The sequence below is a fragment of the Pleurodeles waltl genome, chromosome 7 (genome assembly GCF_031143425.1).
Source record: "Pleurodeles waltl isolate 20211129_DDA chromosome 7, aPleWal1.hap1.20221129, whole genome shotgun sequence".
NCBI classification, from domain to species: domain Eukaryota; kingdom Metazoa; phylum Chordata; class Amphibia; order Caudata; family Salamandridae; genus Pleurodeles; species Pleurodeles waltl.
In genome coordinates this window covers 446,447,866-446,466,753 of record NC_090446.1, presented here as the reverse complement: position 1 = coordinate 446,466,753, position 18,888 = coordinate 446,447,866, and the positions used below count along the sequence as shown (strand labels likewise).

At 43.7% G+C, this 18,888-nt stretch overlaps 1 protein-coding gene across 4 annotated transcripts in view; it reads left to right on the top strand.

Annotated features, from left to right (window-relative positions):
• LOC138304159 (calcium-binding protein 5) overlaps window positions 1-18,306 on the top strand; it is a 332,696-nt gene extending 314,390 nt beyond the window's left edge. For 3 of the 4 annotated variants that reach the window (XM_069243974.1, XM_069243976.1, XM_069243977.1), the window contains one exon: window positions 807-9,922. In XM_069243974.1, coding sequence (XP_069100075.1) covers window positions 807-832 — 26 coding nt within the window. In that variant the 3' untranslated portion in view covers window positions 833-9,922. Of the gene's footprint in view, window positions 1-806; window positions 9,923-17,200 lie in introns of those variants that run through there. The other variant, XM_069243975.1, reaches the window with a different exon arrangement.
• Window positions 18,307-18,888: the final 582 nt, after the last annotated feature.

Here is an 18,888-nt window from a genome sequence, read left to right as displayed (position 1 = left end):
CTCAGCAGATCAATAACACTTGTTTTGTCTGACTTCATGGTCAGTAATGGTTTAAGTACATGAGTGTGCTCTAACAGAGATTGTATTGTGAGACAATTGCAACTGAGTATCTGAAATTGCCGGCAAGGGATCGGATTGATTGTCCCAACTGAATTAAAAGACTGACTGACCATCAGCAGTCATGTTTGTATACCCAGAGAAGCATCTCTCCCAGGTCACCCTTCCCTCTGCCAAATAGGGAAGTAAGTGGACGATCATGTGCTGCAGATAATCCTGACTTGGCCAGTAACAGGGGTTACTGGCCGAATCAGGAGATAAAGCCCAAGGTCAGGATTGTTTCATCCAAGCATTTCATCCGCAGAAAGCAAACAGTATGCCCAGGTGAAATTCCAACAGAAAATTGAGAATAACATGCAGGGATTGGCACAGAAGCACCAATTCCTGCATTACATTCCCCATTTCAGTGCTGAAACGTGGAATGTCTGGTACAAGTTGCATTTGCTGATCATTTGTGGGTGATGGGTTTGGGTGAGTCATAAGCGCAAGGATTTGCCTATGTTAGTGTTACTTGTGTATTTGCATCCAAGGGCTGTATTGCTGTTTCAAAACCAATAAAATGTGTTTTTTTATAAAAACAGAATGTCCCAGATTAATGGTAATACCAGATCTAGCATTACTGTGATCCCTGAGCCTGGCCACTCGTGATCAGACCAAAGATGTCTACAGCCCTATACATCCATTATTTCTCCTTACACTCCTATCTCCCCATTCTGTCTATCCTCACAGAACATGCTTTTCTCTTGCAGAATTCGTCAGGATGATGTCCCGTTGAAGCCTCCACCCTTCCTCTCAGGAGGCACATGGAAGCAAAGATGGCACAAGAGAGAGGTTTTCCTCAGTAGAGGCGTGAGTCAAGGAGAGGGACAGGAAGGTCATCCACAACCCTAGCTACGGCCATCAAACTAGAAGGGTAAAGTCCAGGTCTGAAGACCTGCACAGAGAGGAAGTTCCAACGGTGGACTGTGGGATTATCCAAAAAAGATCAGGAAAAGTTCCATACACATCGCCCCATGCATTTTGCTTGTGAAGTGCTCATTCTAGCAATAGAAAAGACACATCTTCATAGCTTCTACCATGAGAACTGGTAAAGACCTCCTCTTACAAAGGATTGCACCACCGATGGACTCCTCTTCCAATCAATTCCACCAGGTCCAATAGCATGCCTCATTGTACAAGTAGTCAAAAGTGTATAGCACTGAAGAACTACCCTTAGTATCTTCTATATTTTCTGGAAGAGAATAATCTGTCTCTTGGTGGATCCAGTCGAATAAGTGCCAAGGATGCAACCTATAGTAGTTTGATACGGGCCCATTCACAAAGAATTACAGGCCGAATCAGGATACCAAGCCCCAGGTCAGGAGTGTTTCATCCAGGCATTTCGCTTGTGGAAAGCAAACAGTATACCCAGGTCGAATTCCAACTGAAAACTGAAAATAAAACACAGGACCTGGCACAGAAACACCTATTTCTGCATTATATTTCCCATTTCCATGTTAAAATGCGAAATGCCCTGTACAAGGGTAAGAATATCCCAGAATAATGGTACTATCACATCTAGTATTACCGTGCCCTCTGAGCCAGGCCACTCATGATCAGACCAACGATATGTACTGCTCCATACTTCTAGTATTTTCTCCTTACACTCCTATCTTACCATTGTGTCTATCTGTCCTCACAGCACCTGCTTTCTCTTGCATAATTCACCAGGATGATGTCCTGCTGAAGCCTCTATCCTTCTCCTCAGGAGGTACATATGACCAAAGATGATACAAGAGAGAGACCTTCCTCTGTAGAGGCAGGTGACAAGGAGGGGGCCATGAAAGTCAACCACAAACCTAGCCACGGTCATCAACCCAGAAAGGTAAAGTCCAGGCCTGAAGACCTGCAGAGAGAGAAAGTTCCAGCAGTGGATTGTGGGATTAACCAAAAAACATCAGGAAAGGTTTCATACACATCACCACATGCATTTTGCTTGTGAAGTGCTCATTCTAGCAATAGAAAAGACTCATCTTCATAGATTCCATCATGAGAAGAGGTGAAGGACTCCTCTTACAAAGGATTGCACCACTGTTGAATTCCTCTTTCAATCAATTCCACCAGGTACAATAGCATGTCTCATCGGACAGAGAGTGAACAGTCCATCGCAGTGAAGAACTATCCTTACATTAGCTTCTATATTTTCTAGGAGAGAACAACCCATCTCTCAGTAAATCCAGTCGAACAGGTGTGAAGGGTGCAACCTTTAGTAGTTTCATACAGGCCTATTCACAAAGGTAAATATGCATGTGTATAGTTACTCACATTTGTATTTACTACTATACCTAGGTGTGACTCCACGCATTTTGGCTATTCACTGTATCTGAGATTTACACCTAGATTTTGACTTAAATGTCTTCATTCTCTCAAATTAGGGGCTGGAGCCTCCTGAAGCAGGCTTTACCAGTGTAAAGTTACTATTAATAACTTTGTTCACATAGGTGGAGGTCCCCGTCCTCGTGGGAGAGATGTCTCAAAGGGAAAGTATAGGGAAAATTAATCTCTCACAGGGAATGTATAGGGAACATTTTTTTTTTATTGAAACATTTCTTGATTAAGTTAACAACTTCATACTATAGTCACCACAAGAAGTATAATCAACATTCTTGCACAAATAAGCAATATTATGCAATCACTTTTCAGGTCTGCTTATGACAGACAGGTTTCCTATATGTATTTCCAGTTAGGTTCATTGCCTATTTTATCTAGTCCACAACTCTAATCACCAGAGCTACTAGTCAATATGTACCCTGTGAGTGGATTCCAGATGTCCTTTGGCCTAGAACGTTTTGGTTGTTCCTTAGCATACATTTCCAATTGGTCTCCGCAATATGTCATATCTTTTAATCATTGAGAAAGCGTGGGGGCCTTACGGCTTTTCCAGTGTATTGCCACTGTTCCCTTTGCCATCAGTGGGGCTATGCCCCCAAATTTGCGATTAGCCGGCTGCAACGAGTGAACCAGGCCCAGCAAGCACATCTTAGGTGTGTATTCAACTTGTACAAGATCATTTCTGCAAGGGAGTCAGTCACATTTACCCAGAATTCATGCACTCTCCCGCAGCTCCATGCCATATGCAAGAACCCTGCAACTTCCATTCCGCATCTCACGCATACTGGGCACTCCCTGAGACCGTATCTAAATAGCCGTGATGGGGTGTAGTATGTTTGTTGCAGGTATTTAAAGTGTATAATTAGTAGGTTACCGTTAGGTGTTAGCATTCCCATTAGTGCACAACAGGAACGCCATTCTTCAGGACTCAGGGAAACCTCCAGCATCTCATTCCATTTCTTGCAGGCCGGCTGTCCCGCATGCTCCCTATCCTTGTGAGATTCAGCATAATGCTAGGTCACCACTTTGTGTGGTGAGGTGTTGGTTAGTAGTGTCTGCATGGCGCTAAGTGCGCTAGGCTCTGCAGGGAACACAGGGCACAGTCCCTTCAAGGCGGCTCAGTCGAATATAAATGAAGGGTCATGACATCTTTGTGGTCAGCGCCTGTGGTATATCTGCTACTTCCATGAATTTCTCATCTATATACAGGTCTCCCATTTTCTCCAGTCCAGCCCTTTCAGGAGCGCCACTGTTCCTTTTTCGTGTGTCACTTAAAGGCCAGAGTGGCATTGTAATGGTAGGGCTTGGGCGTATAGTGGGAATTTATTTGCCCAAGTTCCCTGCTGCCTCCATGCCGCCACTGTGCAGTCTACTGTATTTATTCCATCAGTCTTCAATGGTCTGTGGTCTGTGAACATTAAGTATAGGGAACATTATTAAAGTTTATTATTCTTTAAAAACATTATTACACACATTTTATTATAAAATATTAATGTAAGTTATTTTCAAATATATATTTTTTAAATAGAACTGGAAGAACGAACAAAATCAAATGTTATATTCAGCACATTAACTCATCAAATTAAATGTGTATTAAATAATTAGTCTAAATATATTGATTTCATTTTAAATAGATAATAATATAGGAGTTTGCACCATTTTTTGGATGTGTGCACCTACCTTGCGTCAATGAGATGCAAGGTAGGCGTTCCCATCTACAAAATGGTGCAAATTCCCATAGCCCCATATTTATCCCCCTGTGCTAAAATGATGCACAGGTGGGAGAACGGGCTAAATAATGCTTTGCGCTATTATTTAACACCTGGGCCAGACCAAGGGTTAGGGGAGCTGTGGACCCATTTCCATGGTTAAACACCATGGAATGGGTCCACAGGTGTCCTCCCCAAGCCCCAGAAACACCCCCACTGGAAGATGGGGACCCCATTCCAGGTAAGTCTGGGCAAGTATTTATTTTGTTTGCCATCGGGGGCCATAACTTGGGGCACAGGGTGCAAAGGCCATACCCAGGGGTGGTGGGCATGACTCCTGTCTTTCCTAAGACAGGAGTCAAGTTTTTGGCCGTTGTGCGCCAGGAAATGGCGCTAATCTGGTTAGAGGCATTTTTTTTGTCTCTAACCAGGCTAGAGGCATTTTCAGGTGCCCAACCCCTTTCTTCCCTACCACCGCTCCCACCGGCTAGCGTCTTCTTCTAAGACGCTAGCCCAAGTTTAGCAGCGGCTTGCGCCATTCAATAAATACAGTGCCCGGCTGGCGTTGTTAAATGACACAAGTCAAGGCAGTTTGCCTGCAAAAGCATAAATATGGGCCTGAGTTTGGTTTCTGAATAGCATTTTGACATATGTGAGTAGTATTGCTGTAGTACTACTTTATGTACTACAAAAATCAGGTTGTGACTAGGTCCAATAATGTTTTAACAATGGCCAGCAATTGTATCTTCTTACAGAAGTAGGAATCAGGAAGGGTTCGTTTTTACAATAGCTGTAATAAAGGATACATAATTCAAGAATTATTCTTTACAACAGCTGCTGGTATCACTAAAAACTAATCTTCCAGTTAACTTGAGCAAGCTCTTCCAAATGTTAAATTAATCTTCTAATCAATTTAATGGTCCCAGGGAGTCGACAGCTCACTGCAGGGAGATCTGACTGTCTCTGGATGCCACTTACCCTTCATGCAGCAAACACTCTGGGAGCATTGGAAATGACCCATTTGTTCATCTTTTATGTTAAAGAAGCTCACAGTGCTATAAGGCATAGAGGATTTATAGGTGCTATATAGGTAGAGAAGAATTGTAGCAGTGTCCATCTAGGCCATCTGTCAGTCCAATAGGGGAAAAGACTAAGGCTGTGTTAAGTATCATATGATGTATTTCACCTCTTACGGCTTCAGGCGTCGGTAGCACTGCTGCGCAGCCTGTACTCAGATGAATTTATTGCTGCACCCAGGCGTTTTGAGCAAATATGTGGGGAAGGTTGCAGAGAGTGGTACTTCTGAAACAATGGCTCTTTTCCCCAGGGACCTGATGTGCTAAGCAATGGGATTTAAGGAGGACCGTTTATGAACCAAACGTCGGATGAAGGAGTGCAAGTCATTATACTCATGGGCATATTCCTTTAACCCTTGAAGTATCCTTGCTGTGGAATTCCATTTATGATGAGGTCTTCTGATAACAGATCTAGCCCCAGGCATGCACAGACAGATGTGGGGTCTGAGGTTCACCCTCTATGAAATATAGACATTAGTAGTACACAAGTAGAAAATACTTCCGTGGGCCAGTCAGTCTTCAATGGAAGCCGGTCAAAGTTTGGCTGTCCAAAAGTGTGAGTTCATCGGTGTCTGCACTTTTTTCTAACTTGGTGCGATCAAGCTTTAATTGATCACACTCAGCTACTGTTAAAATTTCGCAGGGGATCAATGAAGAACTCACGTGGCAATAGTTTCCAGGAGTATCTAGAAATACATGAACCATCTGAAGCAGATTTAAATCAGTCGCCAGAAGTAACAGACACATCTGCAAATAGATTTCCAGAAGTCTCAAAAATACGTGATTCATCAGTCAATAGTAGTTTGAAAGGAGTTTAAGGAATATTAAATTTGTCTGCCAATAGGTCTACCCATAGTCTCCTGAAAGAGATTCTTCATCTCCAAAAACAAGAGACCAATCAATTCCCATAATCCCACAAACGTGAAAAATTCTTCTGCAAATACATTTCATGGCATTCCTTGACATAAAGTGCTCAATGCTCCAAAACTTGGGTGAGGACAAAATAACTGGCTCTAGTAGAATATTTCCTCACGCCTCCGGAAATAAACAATTCATCAATAAAAAAAAAGTCTGTGAAGATCAAAAATATCATCTTTCAATATATGAAGTGGAGCCCCGTCGGAGGACAGGGACTCCCTGCTCACCTCACTGTTGCAACTCTTGACTGACAGCCCTAATGGGGTCAATAAATAAGATTCTCTGCATTTTGGTCTTGAGTTTTATTTTTCGGCTGCAGACTGTGAATTGCACCATACTTAGAAACTCTGACTATTCAGCTACTGCGCCACATGCACCCTGAGGGATATGCAAATATTCAGTGGGTGATGGAGGATGCACGCCCTTATCCACTCGGCCTCTGAAAACCGTTTAATTGAGAGGTTGTGCTGAACAGTTCGGAAATCTGCAGTATTCTACGCACCCGGGATTAGTTTGAAAGGAGAGGGAGTTGAAGAGGATACACATTAACTAGAGCAGATCATCAGTTCATCTCTAAATCAGAGTGAGAGCAGCACATATGGACACAGATCAAGTTAAAGAGCTTACTGCAGCAACTGCAGGGCAAGGGCTGCTCTCAGAAAATGCGTTGTTATTTGTCTGCGCGGCCCTCCTGCTCCAGGTGATAGCACTGGTGGAGACACTGCATTCAGTTCCCCATGCTGTACAAGAGACTCGGAGGGATGGGGTGCTGCCTTCATAACTGGGGAACCCTCCGGATTCACACTCATACTACAGCGATTAGTAAACGTGTCATACTTTTTCCCCAGCCCTCGCAGTTGCAGGGACAATATACAAAGGTGAGACTGCAAGCAGGGGCGTACCAAAGGTGCCTTGGAAACAAATCAAATCAAGAAAATGCCCCCCTGAATGTTGTTTGATTAGTTAAATACACAACAATCAGGGCCTTATTTACAGCGTTTTGACGCATGGCAGTGCCCCAAGCCTTCTTGCTGCGATGCTCTGCGTCAAAACAAAAGGGCAGGAATGCGCCGTCCTGCAAGATACGGCGTATTGCTGCCTTTTCCCCTGCGCTGGCGCACAAATTGCTACCGGGTGCCCAAGCAGGCACCCTTGCACCATGGTGCAAGGGTGCCTGCGTTGCGGGGATGATTGCTTTTGTGTAGAAAGGCAAACCTTCTTGCACAAAAACAATCCTGAAAGGCGTTTTCCTCTTTCTATGTGTGCTGCAAAATGCAGCACATATAGAAAGAGGAAAAAATGGGGAGAAATAAAGATATTTCTCCCTGTTGTGTCACCCTTACACTCGGGTGACGTAGGCTTTGGACGCATTCCCAAATTAGGATTCAAATAAAATCTATGAATGTTGCGTGGGCACATCCACGCAACCCCCATGGAAACACCTCCCTGACTCAAAGTAAGGCACCGCAGCGACTTGCGCTAAATTGCCTTACTCCAAATCCATGAAAAGCACCGCAAAGTTGTTTTGCGTGGCCTTGTAAATATGGGTCAGCAGCCTGCAGTGCCAGTGCATCACAAAAAATGATGCACTGGCGGCGCAGGCCGCTTGCAAAGAAGCCCCTCAGTGTTTACTGGACTACGGTGTCACTGCACCCACTAGATTACTGGTAGATACACCCATGATTCCAAGTGTATATCTCACCAGGGCACTTAGTATGAGATGGAAAATTTGGCTTTTAAACCTCCTTGACTCTAATGGGTAATAATGTTGATCAGTCTAGGCTTAGCTTAAATGAAGTAGTGTGATAATAACGATTAGATACCAATTCAGTGAAAATTTGTTGCCCGGACATCAGTGCTTAATTTGAGCCGGTGGTTGCCGGTGGGGGGCATCAGCACTTATTTCTGAGGGCTGGCACTTATTTCTTCACATAAGACATTTCCCAAGACTAACAGAGTGAAAAACAAACTAAATGGAAAGATTGAGGAAGAAAATTCATAAAATAAGTCACCAAGGGAGAAAGCACAAACCTGTAAGAGTAAGATACCTGGGCAGGGTGTAATCAGCAGTGAATTGAAGAGGAATGAGTTGGATTCAAGACCGCTCTCCCTTGATATTCGTCAAGCTGACATTTTGTAGAGCTGGTCACAGGTGTCTGAGCAGCGCTTTGAGCACCAGCACTTTCTATTTTAGAAATAAAGCACTGCCAGCCATGGTTGCTTTTTGTATAAAAACAACATGTTTAGCTGTGATATATCTCTCTCTCTCTTCGTATATGTGTACATATATGTGGGTGTGTATGTATATATATATGCGCAGCTTGGGTGCATACAGGAATGTTGGCCACCGGGCGTGGCCATAGGCCAGGCCCTCAGGCCATAGGCCATGCGCAGCTGAAGGCCACATGCGGCACTTGTTATATTTACGTCTGTGTGTGCTAATAAAACATGGAAATTCACTAAAAAACCAAAGGTTACAGGGGTGTTATAGTTAGGTTCTGAATTTACTCCCAAAAAACCTTAGAAATTCAGCAGTTATAGTTAGTTATTTCAAGTTACTATAACTTGCAAGCTAAGGTATCTATAACTTGTGCCTTCACCATGCGCAGCTAATACATCTACATTTTATATCACTGATGACACCTTCTCTGGCATCTTTGATATTATCACTGTAATATTTGCAATAAAATGTTTGATCAGAAAACTGCATGTTGAGGGCGTGAGTTATAGTTACCTTAGGGTGCTGGTGTAAGTTACTAATGAAAGAATACAAGAAACCATATTTAGTTTTGCCTCTCCTCATAGGACAGCAAACAGGAGCAGTCCATCCTGCAGGGTGATCACTTTCTTTTGACTTTAGTTGGCAGGGACATCAGAACAGTACAGAACATGGGCTGCACATGGGACAGATCAGCAGTTCAGAATTAAATGGTCTTATTAGTACTGAACTACTTAACAGAATAGGGAAGTTAAGATTATGATGAGGAAACTCACCAGGGAACTTAGAGAATAGGAAAGTGAGGGAAGACTTAAAACAGACATGGACAGAGTTCTGGACAGTTTCGAGGCATGGGGGTGTAGTGTGGTTAGTTTTACGTACCCTTTGCTCGTTAGCTTCAGGCTTTAGGCCTTTGTGCACTTTGCCCTGGATGTATTTTATTAATTTGCTGGCAGCTTAGAGCCTCTGTGCACTTTGCTCTAAATGCTTTTTATTAGGCTTCGTACTGTTATTTTTCAAATAGCCAGTTCTACGGTTTTGTTTTTTATTTATATCACACTGTTTAGCCTACTTCAGCACTGGAGTTCTCCATAGCACATTCACTCTGTGCTTCGGTCAAGGATACAGTCTGGTACATTGCCGATAGACGTGGTAGGAGTTTAGACTTGGCATTCCTGCGTAGGGACATTTTGTGATCACGCTAACATGTTAGTTATAAAATCACTTCCTTGTCCCAATACATGCAAGAGGGAGATTCCGACCAGGGAACCACAACTAGACGCTGACTGCCTCGTTGCAGATGCTGAACCAAGATCACAGGCCTCTGCTCAGGTATGAGGGCTGATGTCTCCCCAGTGATACAGACAGGCAAGCTAGAAGCTTAACATGCTGTGCTCGAAAAAGAACAAGCAGAGGGAGAGTAGAAACTATTAGACACGATGATCGCTTTGTTCTTATGTTTTACTCTCCTGGTGACTATTTCAATCCTACTGTGTTGTATTGTTCTCGTTATTGCGGCTCACGCCTTATTATCTAAAATACAGTCGTTTTATTAAATCATTATATAAAACTTATACTGTCTTTGTCATTTGTATATGAGATCATATAGTAAATGAGAGAGTTGGTTTGGATCTGAGTGACCACGACTTCCCTGAGAAGTTCCAGAGATGTCATGCGCTCGGCTGCCCAATCATCTCTTCCCCTTGGGAGAAATGAGGCACTGCTAGTTAGCCGGAGCAAAAACCGGATTTAGGGTGACAGAGTTCCTTACACGTGGGTCAGACTCAGTCCCCCACACCGTTATCGATCCTGCTGCCTAGAAATCCAGTAGTCTCATTTAGGATAATGAGAGCCCACACGACATGGCGCCGCCAACGATTGGTCTGGCTCTAATATTTCGGTCCGACTGACTCTCTCGGTCTCATATATATTTTTACTCCTCAGTTCCGTAAGCGGAGACGTCCGTGAGGCTGAGGGTTTCCGCCATCATGGTATAGGTACATCCTGTTACTTAGTGGTTGGTTGTTCAAGCTTGACTTTTGAAAGGAAAACCCCGTTATTGGTGTGCCTTCTCTGCCCTAGTGCCGTTTTTATAATGGCAAATCCTCAGGTAGTAAATATAGCAGTTAATATGCGCCACCCGTTCACAGGACATCTGATAGCACATGGACTAACAGTCCAGGGGGGTCCGGTCACATTTGTGGTGGACGCCCATGCAGCCTATAGAACAGAACATTTTTATTCTTGGGTCGTATTTCCGGCAGTTGATGGGGGTACTAACACTTTTCACGATTACACTGTTGCGAATGTCCCTGGACAATACAGGGCTTATGCATACTTAGAGATACCTTTATCTTATCAAGAACACCATAATTGGCTTGATGGCGCCCTCCCACACACAGTAGCACAAGTTAGGTTAGGTCCACTGAGTAATGATGGTCCTACCTGGCCGTTATTGGCTACATATACACCTCATCCTGCGGCTGCTCAATTGACAGTGGTTGAAGTTCGTCGTTTATATACAGACTTAACGGCTACTCATAGAAGATTAGTTCAGTTTGTCATGCAGACACTAAATACAAACGCAGCGCGTGCTGCTCCGGCGCACCCACAAGCGGTGGTTCCGGGTATCAATCCGGCCACTGTACACTCAGTTATGGGTAAAGTACCGGCTAAACGTGAGGAAACTCCATTTTGGCTGGCGCAAAAAATTAATATGCTGGAAGCAGTGTTTCCCCATACGGGACCTCAGGATAAACATAGAATTTTGACGATGTGTTTGCCGTATGGGGTGGTTCCTCCGGTGGACCTTTGTAATACCTGGGGCACGGTGTTTGCCGCGCTCTACACTACGGCACACGGTACACCCACATTAGCTAATTTACCCGAAGTGCTTAAACAAATTCAAGATGAATATGGGGCTGCCCCTGCCTTAGATTTGGGCATGCAGTTAATAGGCAATTTTGCCGCGGTTTCTTCTATTATTTTGAGTAATCTCAAGGGAGAGGCAGTAGCACTAGCAGTGCGAATGCGTCTTCGGGACGTTCAGCAGATTAATCAGGAGCGGGAACTTCCGAGAATAATAGCAGAGACATATTCCAGTATTGGTCGCGATAGCCTAGGGGCTAGACCACAAAAAACCCAATTACAGGGTAAAAATAATAAAGATAATGCTAAACAACAGCAATCTGAGGGTACTAAAAAGCGCTGGGAAAAGAAACAGCAAACACCTAAGAAAGATGGGGGACAGTCTCCGCAACCAGAGACCCCGCAGAATAGGTATAATCTCAGGAATAGGGATAATTTGAAGACGCCTGATAGATATCAATATACTGATACACGCCAATCTCGTTCCTTTCAGGACTCCTCAGAGAAGAGAAGTGAGAGAGGTGGGCGGTCAGAGCGTAGAACGGAGTACGTGAAACCAAGACAGGATTCACAACGCTCAACAGAGGTTTCTATTAAGCAAGAAGAGAAACCGCTGCAACAGAAACAGCAATTTAAGAAGAAGAAAGTGGCAGCAGTCTCAGTTATACATGCCGCTCAAGAAGAGAGTTCTCTTGACGAACAAGACATGGGCGTTGGCACTGTTAGACAGCGCGGCAGAGGTCACAATAGTTCGCCGGAGTCTTCTAGAGCATCTGGAGGTGAAAGCAACTGATGACTTCATACAAGTCCAAACGGCGGATATGCGAGTCTCTGATCCTGATAGAGTATACAAAGTGACTCTGCGATTAGAAGGGGACATTGACCGCATTGTACACCCCATCTTTTGGGACCATGTGGTAAAATCATATGATGTTCTGCTGGCCGAACAGGATTGGCCACCTGACTTTGTTCGCGACTGTCCGGTTGGGGAGGAGGTTATTATACCTTCCTTCTCACCACTTGTTCCGAGAGAACTAGCGGAGTCCTATAGTAAAACATGGGCTTTAGCACAGGCTCCCGCCCTATATAGAAATAACGTGGGGTGGGATAGACAATCCCCTTATCATGTAATTCCAATAAAGGGCGAACCTCAGCCACAGCCGCAGTATCCTATCAAATTTGAGCAAGGGCATCGGTTAGGAAAATTCTTACACAATTGGAGTACCAGGGTGTAATTGAGCCCTGTGTCTCGCCGATGAATAATCCCTTATTTCCGGTTGCTAAACTGGACCATTCATATAGGATAGTGGTGGATTACAGACATTTAAATGGTCATACACGCACATATGCAATTCAGAATTCACATAGCGCAGCGCTTATGAATAATATAGTGCGTAAGAAATACAAAACAATGTTAGATATCTCGAATGGATTTTTCTGCCAGAATATAGCGCCCGAAAGTCGGGACTATACCAGTTTCAGTGCGTTTGGCTCTCAGAAAAAGGTTTGTCGTTTGCCTCAGGGGTATAAGAATAGCCCAGGACTATTCTCGGCTCGTGTAACTGAAATTCTGCACGGGTTGGACCCTGAAGCGTTATCATAAGTTGATGACATATATTTGACGGACGATGAGATTTTGCGACATCTAAAGCGTGTATCACGCATTGTTGTGGGCTTTGCTGAAATTGGCTATAAATTTCCTGGGATATGAGTTGTCGAGTGAGGGCAAGAGCTTAGCGCCCCATTTTTGGGAGAAATGTGCTTTATTGCAGCCTCCTAATACGGTTCGGAAGCTCCAGTCATTGTTGGGGTTTCTGAATTTTGGCAGAACTTACATTCCTGATTATGCTACGCGTATAAAACCTTTATACGAGTTGATTCGTCCGAATTTTTCGAGTAGATTTTGGACGATTGAGCATACACATATACTACGAGATTTGCAAACTGATCTCTTGGCAGTTAAACATTTACACACACGGGACAATAAAACGCATTTAGTCATCAGGGTGATACCTGGGGCTGTTGGGTTTACATATGTCACCTTTAATGAGGGTGAAACAGTCCCGATTGCATACAAGTCCCACTTGTATTCTGCTGCAGAACAACGATTCGCGCAAACTGAGAAGATACTCACTGCCGTACAGATGGCTGTGATTAAAGAAAGACCGCTTGCCCAGGGCCAACGCATTGTTGTTGTTTCCCCGATTCCGGCCTTAGAGGCTGTTACAAAAGCGAGTGTCCCTAATTCGAAAGCTTTACACCCGCGATGGATACAATGGGCTACGTCTTTGACGGCCACTGTTGTAGATTACATATTTGACCCTAGAGTGCAGACTCAGGAATTTCTTCAATATGAAATGGAATACGAAGTCCCTGCTGGCACATTGCCTATTGACCAATATCAGGTGGTCATGTATACCGATGGCTCTGCGCAACCAGCGGTTGGGACTAAACAACAGTATTCTGCTGCATGTGCGGTTGTGAGCGGTACAATGGAGGGGGAAGTGTTCTGCCCCAACATATTTATACTAAAACCTTGGGAGGTTGCACGGCACAGCTGGCTGAGCTCAAAGCTCTATTGTTAGCTTTGGAGCATGCGGATCCGGCGATTTTAACCTTGCTGGTCTGTGACTCCTACTACTGTGTACAGTCTTTCAATGAATATCTACACTATTGGAAGTTGAATGGGTACAGAGATTCTAAAGGCAACACCATTAAACACAAATTGTTGTGGGGTAAGGTTGCGGATCTGAAAGAGATGCTTCCTAAGGTCCATGTTGTACATACACTTGGACACCAGCGCATTGGAATACACGTTGCTGGGAATACTTTGGCTGATGAAGCCCCGAAATCGGCAGTGGCTGTTGCCACTGTGGCCGCAGTGACTCGTTCGAGTTCCAAACCAGACACAGAGATTTCGGCTGCCATAAAAGCTACGGCTGATGGCACGCCATTTCCTAAAGGATTTCCTTCTAAATATAGTTACTGCTTGAGTAGTGCGCTAAATGCTGTTGTTAATATTCTGGGCATTGGTGTACGTGAACTACCCAATAAAATTGAGAGACCTCGATTAATTTCTGCAGCACATGAGGGGGCGGCATCTGCACATGCTGGTGTGGCTGCCACGATTTCACTTTTACAGGCTCGTGACTGGTGGCCTGGTCTCTATAAAGAGACAAAGCAGTATGTCCTTTGTTGTGACGTTTGTCAACAAATTAAAGCTTCATCGGCTAGACGCCCGCAGCAGACGCCCCTTCTGATTTCAAATAAACCTTTACAGTGTGTGTACTTGGATCATTGTGGTCCACTGACACCAGATAGTGCACACAAATATATTTTGGTTGCTGTAGATTTGTGCTCCAGATTTGTGTGGGTCTGGCCACAGCGCTCGGCTGACGCTCGAACTGTTATTAAAGATTTGCGCATCTTTGTCGATACATTTGCGGTTGCGGCTTTTCATTCGGACCAGGGCCCTGCATTTGCCTCTAAGGCATTCAGGGACACCATGGCTTCGTTGGGGGTCCAACTCCAATTCTCGTCTCCATTTCATCCCTAGGGAAATTCTGTCGTGGAGCGTTTAAATCGTGATTTAAAGCAATCCTTAATGGCCAGAGTTATAGGTACGGGTCGTGGTTGGCTAGCCCACCTATATGGAGTACAGAGAGCACTTAATAACTTGTCCAGAAGGTCACTGGGGGGTCGTACTTCATATGAGTGCCTGTTCGGAACACGGATGTATGTTCCTGATCTAGATGGTCCTGGTGTGGAGGCGGCAGATACACCTTTTGACATAAATGATCGTGTCACTGTTTTGCAGGATTTACAACAATTCCGTGAAGATAACTCTTCTGCAAGTGCTGCCTCCTCAGGAATTAAGGATGAGCCGGTAACTCCTACTGGTTGGATACCCAAGATTGGGGATCTAGTGCGTGAAAAGGTTGCAGTAAAGAAAGAATTTGGTCATTCTTATCGAGCACCTGTCCCTGTGTTAGGGGTAAGCGGCACGAGAACTGTGATTTTACTGCCGCTGCAAGGGGCCAAAGGAAATCGCTTTGTTTCCATTGATAATGTCAAGTTACAACATGTGGCCGATTCTGCACAGCAGACCAAGAGGGACACCCAGTAGTTCCGGAATCCCTCTCACTACTGGGGAAGAAGTCCCGCTGCAGGTGATTTGCACCAACGCTGTTTCCTCTCCGAGCTTGGGGAGGGTGGAAGATGATCTTGCGATTGTTCCACAGACGACGATTAATATGGAATATTTGGATCAAGTTGCTATTCGTTCTACTGATGTTTCTGAACATGTAGTTTATATTGTGCCAAGGCGAGAGCCTCCATCTGCTTCTTTGTTCACAGTTGCACCTTTTGCAAGAACTGCCTCTGGCTGCTTCAACGACACTGATGATGTGGTGTCCGGCTCCTCGTCCTCGATGTCTTCAGTCCGAGGTCCACGTAAGCTGCTGTGTTGGCTTAAACGCACATATTTTGTTTTCCCTTGGAACTATTTGTGGCTTTTTATGGCTGTAATGACTCTTTTTTTGTGGTTGGGATTTGTGGTTACTTTTTTTCTAGTAATACATGGTCATTTTCTTCCTGAACGATCTGACATTGAGCACGTGGAGACAGTGTTAAAACCACATTTTTCGTCTCATATGGTTCGGAGAGACTTGTCAAATGTAAACATTTCTGCAATACCGATTCCGGATGGAATTGTATGGGATAAAGTAATGTTTGATATATATGGTCCCACTGAATTGATTCAAATACCGTATGTCCTCAAGTTATCAATGAATGATATTGTAATACCAGGCATTGTTTCTGATGATTGGGATGTGAAGACTGTAGATTCTATGCTGACAGATTTGCAATATTATACTGTCTATGACGATGAAGATGCTTACCAATTTAGAGATAATCATGGTGACATGTTTTGCTACAACTATTATGGACACCACTTTATTCATAAAGCTATTAGCCCTAAGTCCATATTTAATTATGTGCAATGGGAACATTGCTCGACTCCTCCACAGGGGAGTTCGAAAACGTATTATGATAAATTTGCATATTTTTCTGGGCATAATCAACGAAATGCTAAGTCTTACTATTTTAAAGTTACTCCGTATTCTGATAAACAAATGTTATTGACCGATACTAAATTACTGTATTCTAATTTGTTTGTCTCTAAACTTTCGGTCGAGGGGTATGAATACTGGTTTAAGACTGTTGACTTGAAAAGTGTTTGGGGTACGAAAAATTGGCAGATGCAAGGCAGGGACACATTATTTAGAGCATGTATTATCCCTGTGCAGATGATTTTCCTCACTGACACAGTACAACAGACTAGCTCTTTGGGATTGGCAACAATTAGGGAGTTAAATTTGCCTAGTGTAGCAGTCCCTTCCAAATTAAACAACTGGCAGCACTATGTGAATGCTACTTTTAGTGAATTTACACATTGGGTCCAGAATGGTACGCTTAACACTTCATCGATACATCCGGGCGGGTGGTTATTATGGCCTGTAGACACTAATAAGTGTCATCAACGTTTTGTCACCTCTTCAGGGGGGTTCAGGACTACTAGGGCAGACCCTCGTTACACTTCACCAGAACATGCTGATATTTTAACTACATACAGCATGGGGAAGCTTTGTCAGCAATGGTTGAAGTCATCCACGCTGGATGCAGTTAAGTCACATCTCACGTTACTGTCTAATGATACTGATTTACAAGATTTTTTGTCAGGTCCCCAGGTACCAAGGAAGAAAAGATTTTTATACGAAGTTTATAATGAGATTTGGAAGCTTTCACAACAGGAGGCTGCAGCCCGGTTGAGGCAGATTGATCAGGAAAACCTGCTGCAGACTTTGTCTGTTGTTGATAATGGCATGCATACCCTTTCTGACCGTGTTTACATGATTGACAGCATTGTTTCCTCTGCTATTGACATTATTAAATCAGAAATGTCTTCTCTATATCATGGGCAGAGTAAGACGCGGTCCATCATGCAGCTGGGTTGGACTCTCCAGACCTTGAAGATGGTTTTGTCTCATTCATAGGCCCTGCACGGGGTGCCGCCCTGAATGGTTTTGGGGCTTTGGAACACACCTGCTCCTTGGTACTTTGTGGCTTGGATCTTCTGATATTGACATATATCGAAGTGGAGGAGCTCCTACTTTCTATTGCTTCTGTTTAACAATTGGATTTTTTTCTCTCCTGCAAAATTGACATTATATTGGATTTGGCTTTATTGTCACATGTTTCCTGAATTTATGACTTTGTTGTCTTCTGACCTTGTCGAAATATGTATATAATTTTAGGTATTATTTATATCTGGGGCATATTTTTATGTTATTGAACCACTTGCTACCGACAAGGGGAGGGTGTAGTGTGGTTAGTTTTACGTAACCTTTGCGCGTTAGCTTCAGGCTTTAGGCCTTTGTGCACTTTGCCCTGGATGTATTTTATTAATTTGCTGGCAGCTTAGAGCCTCTGTGCACTTTGCTCTAAATGCTTTTTATTAGGCTTCGTACTGTTATTTTTCAAATAGCCAGTTCTACGGTTTTGTTTTTTATTCATATCACACTGTTTAGCCTACTTCAGCACTGGAGTTCTCCATAACACATTCACTCTGTGCTTCAGTCAAGGATACAGTCTGGTACATTGCTGATAGACGTGGTAGGAGTTTAGACTTGGCATTCCTGCGCAGGGACATTTTGTGATCACGCTGACATGTTAGTTATAAATCACTTCCTTGTCCCAATACATGCAAGAGGGAGATTCCGACCAGGGAACCACAACTAGACGCTGACTGCTTCGTTGCAGATGCTGAACCAAGATCACAGGCCTTTGCTCAGGTATGAGGGCTGATGTCTCCCCAGTGATACAGACAGGCAAGCTAGAAGCTTAACATGCTGTGCTCGAAAAAGAACAAGCAGAGGGAGAGTAGAAACTATTAGACACGATGATCGCTTTGTTCTTATGTTTTACTCTCCTGGTGACTATTTAAATCCTACTGTGTTGTATTGTTCTGGTTATTGCGGCTCACGCCTTATTATCTAAAATACAGTCGTTTTATTAAATCATCATATAAAACTTATACTATCTTTGTCATTTGTATATGAGATCATATAGTAAATGAGAGAGTTGGTTTGGATCTGAGTGACCACGACTTCCCTGAGAAGTTCCAAAGATGTCATGCGCTCGGCTGCCCAATCATCTCTTCCCCGTGGGAGAAATGAGGCACTGCTAGTTAGCCGGAGCAAAAAACGGATTTAGGGTGACAGAGTTCCTTACACGTGGGTCAGACTCAGTCCCCCACACTGTTATCAATCCTGCTGCCTAGAAATCCAGTAGTCTCATTTAGGATAATGAGAGCCCACGCGACAGGGGAATCTAAGTGAAAACTCAAAGTTTCTTACTAATTAAAATACCCCAAATCCTTTTGATTGGTCCTTCAAGTAGGAGCATGGCATACATCAGATTCAGCACCCAATCACTATAATGGCACCACTAAATTCTGTTACTTCAAGAATCTTCTCAGCAAAAGTGCTTTGTTAGCTGGTGACTTCATGCATGACTATCTAAATATTACACTCTCTAGTTATTTGCTACTTGAGATCCCTTCTTACAGCACACAGTAAACTAAACTAATACTATTCACATGAGAACTACA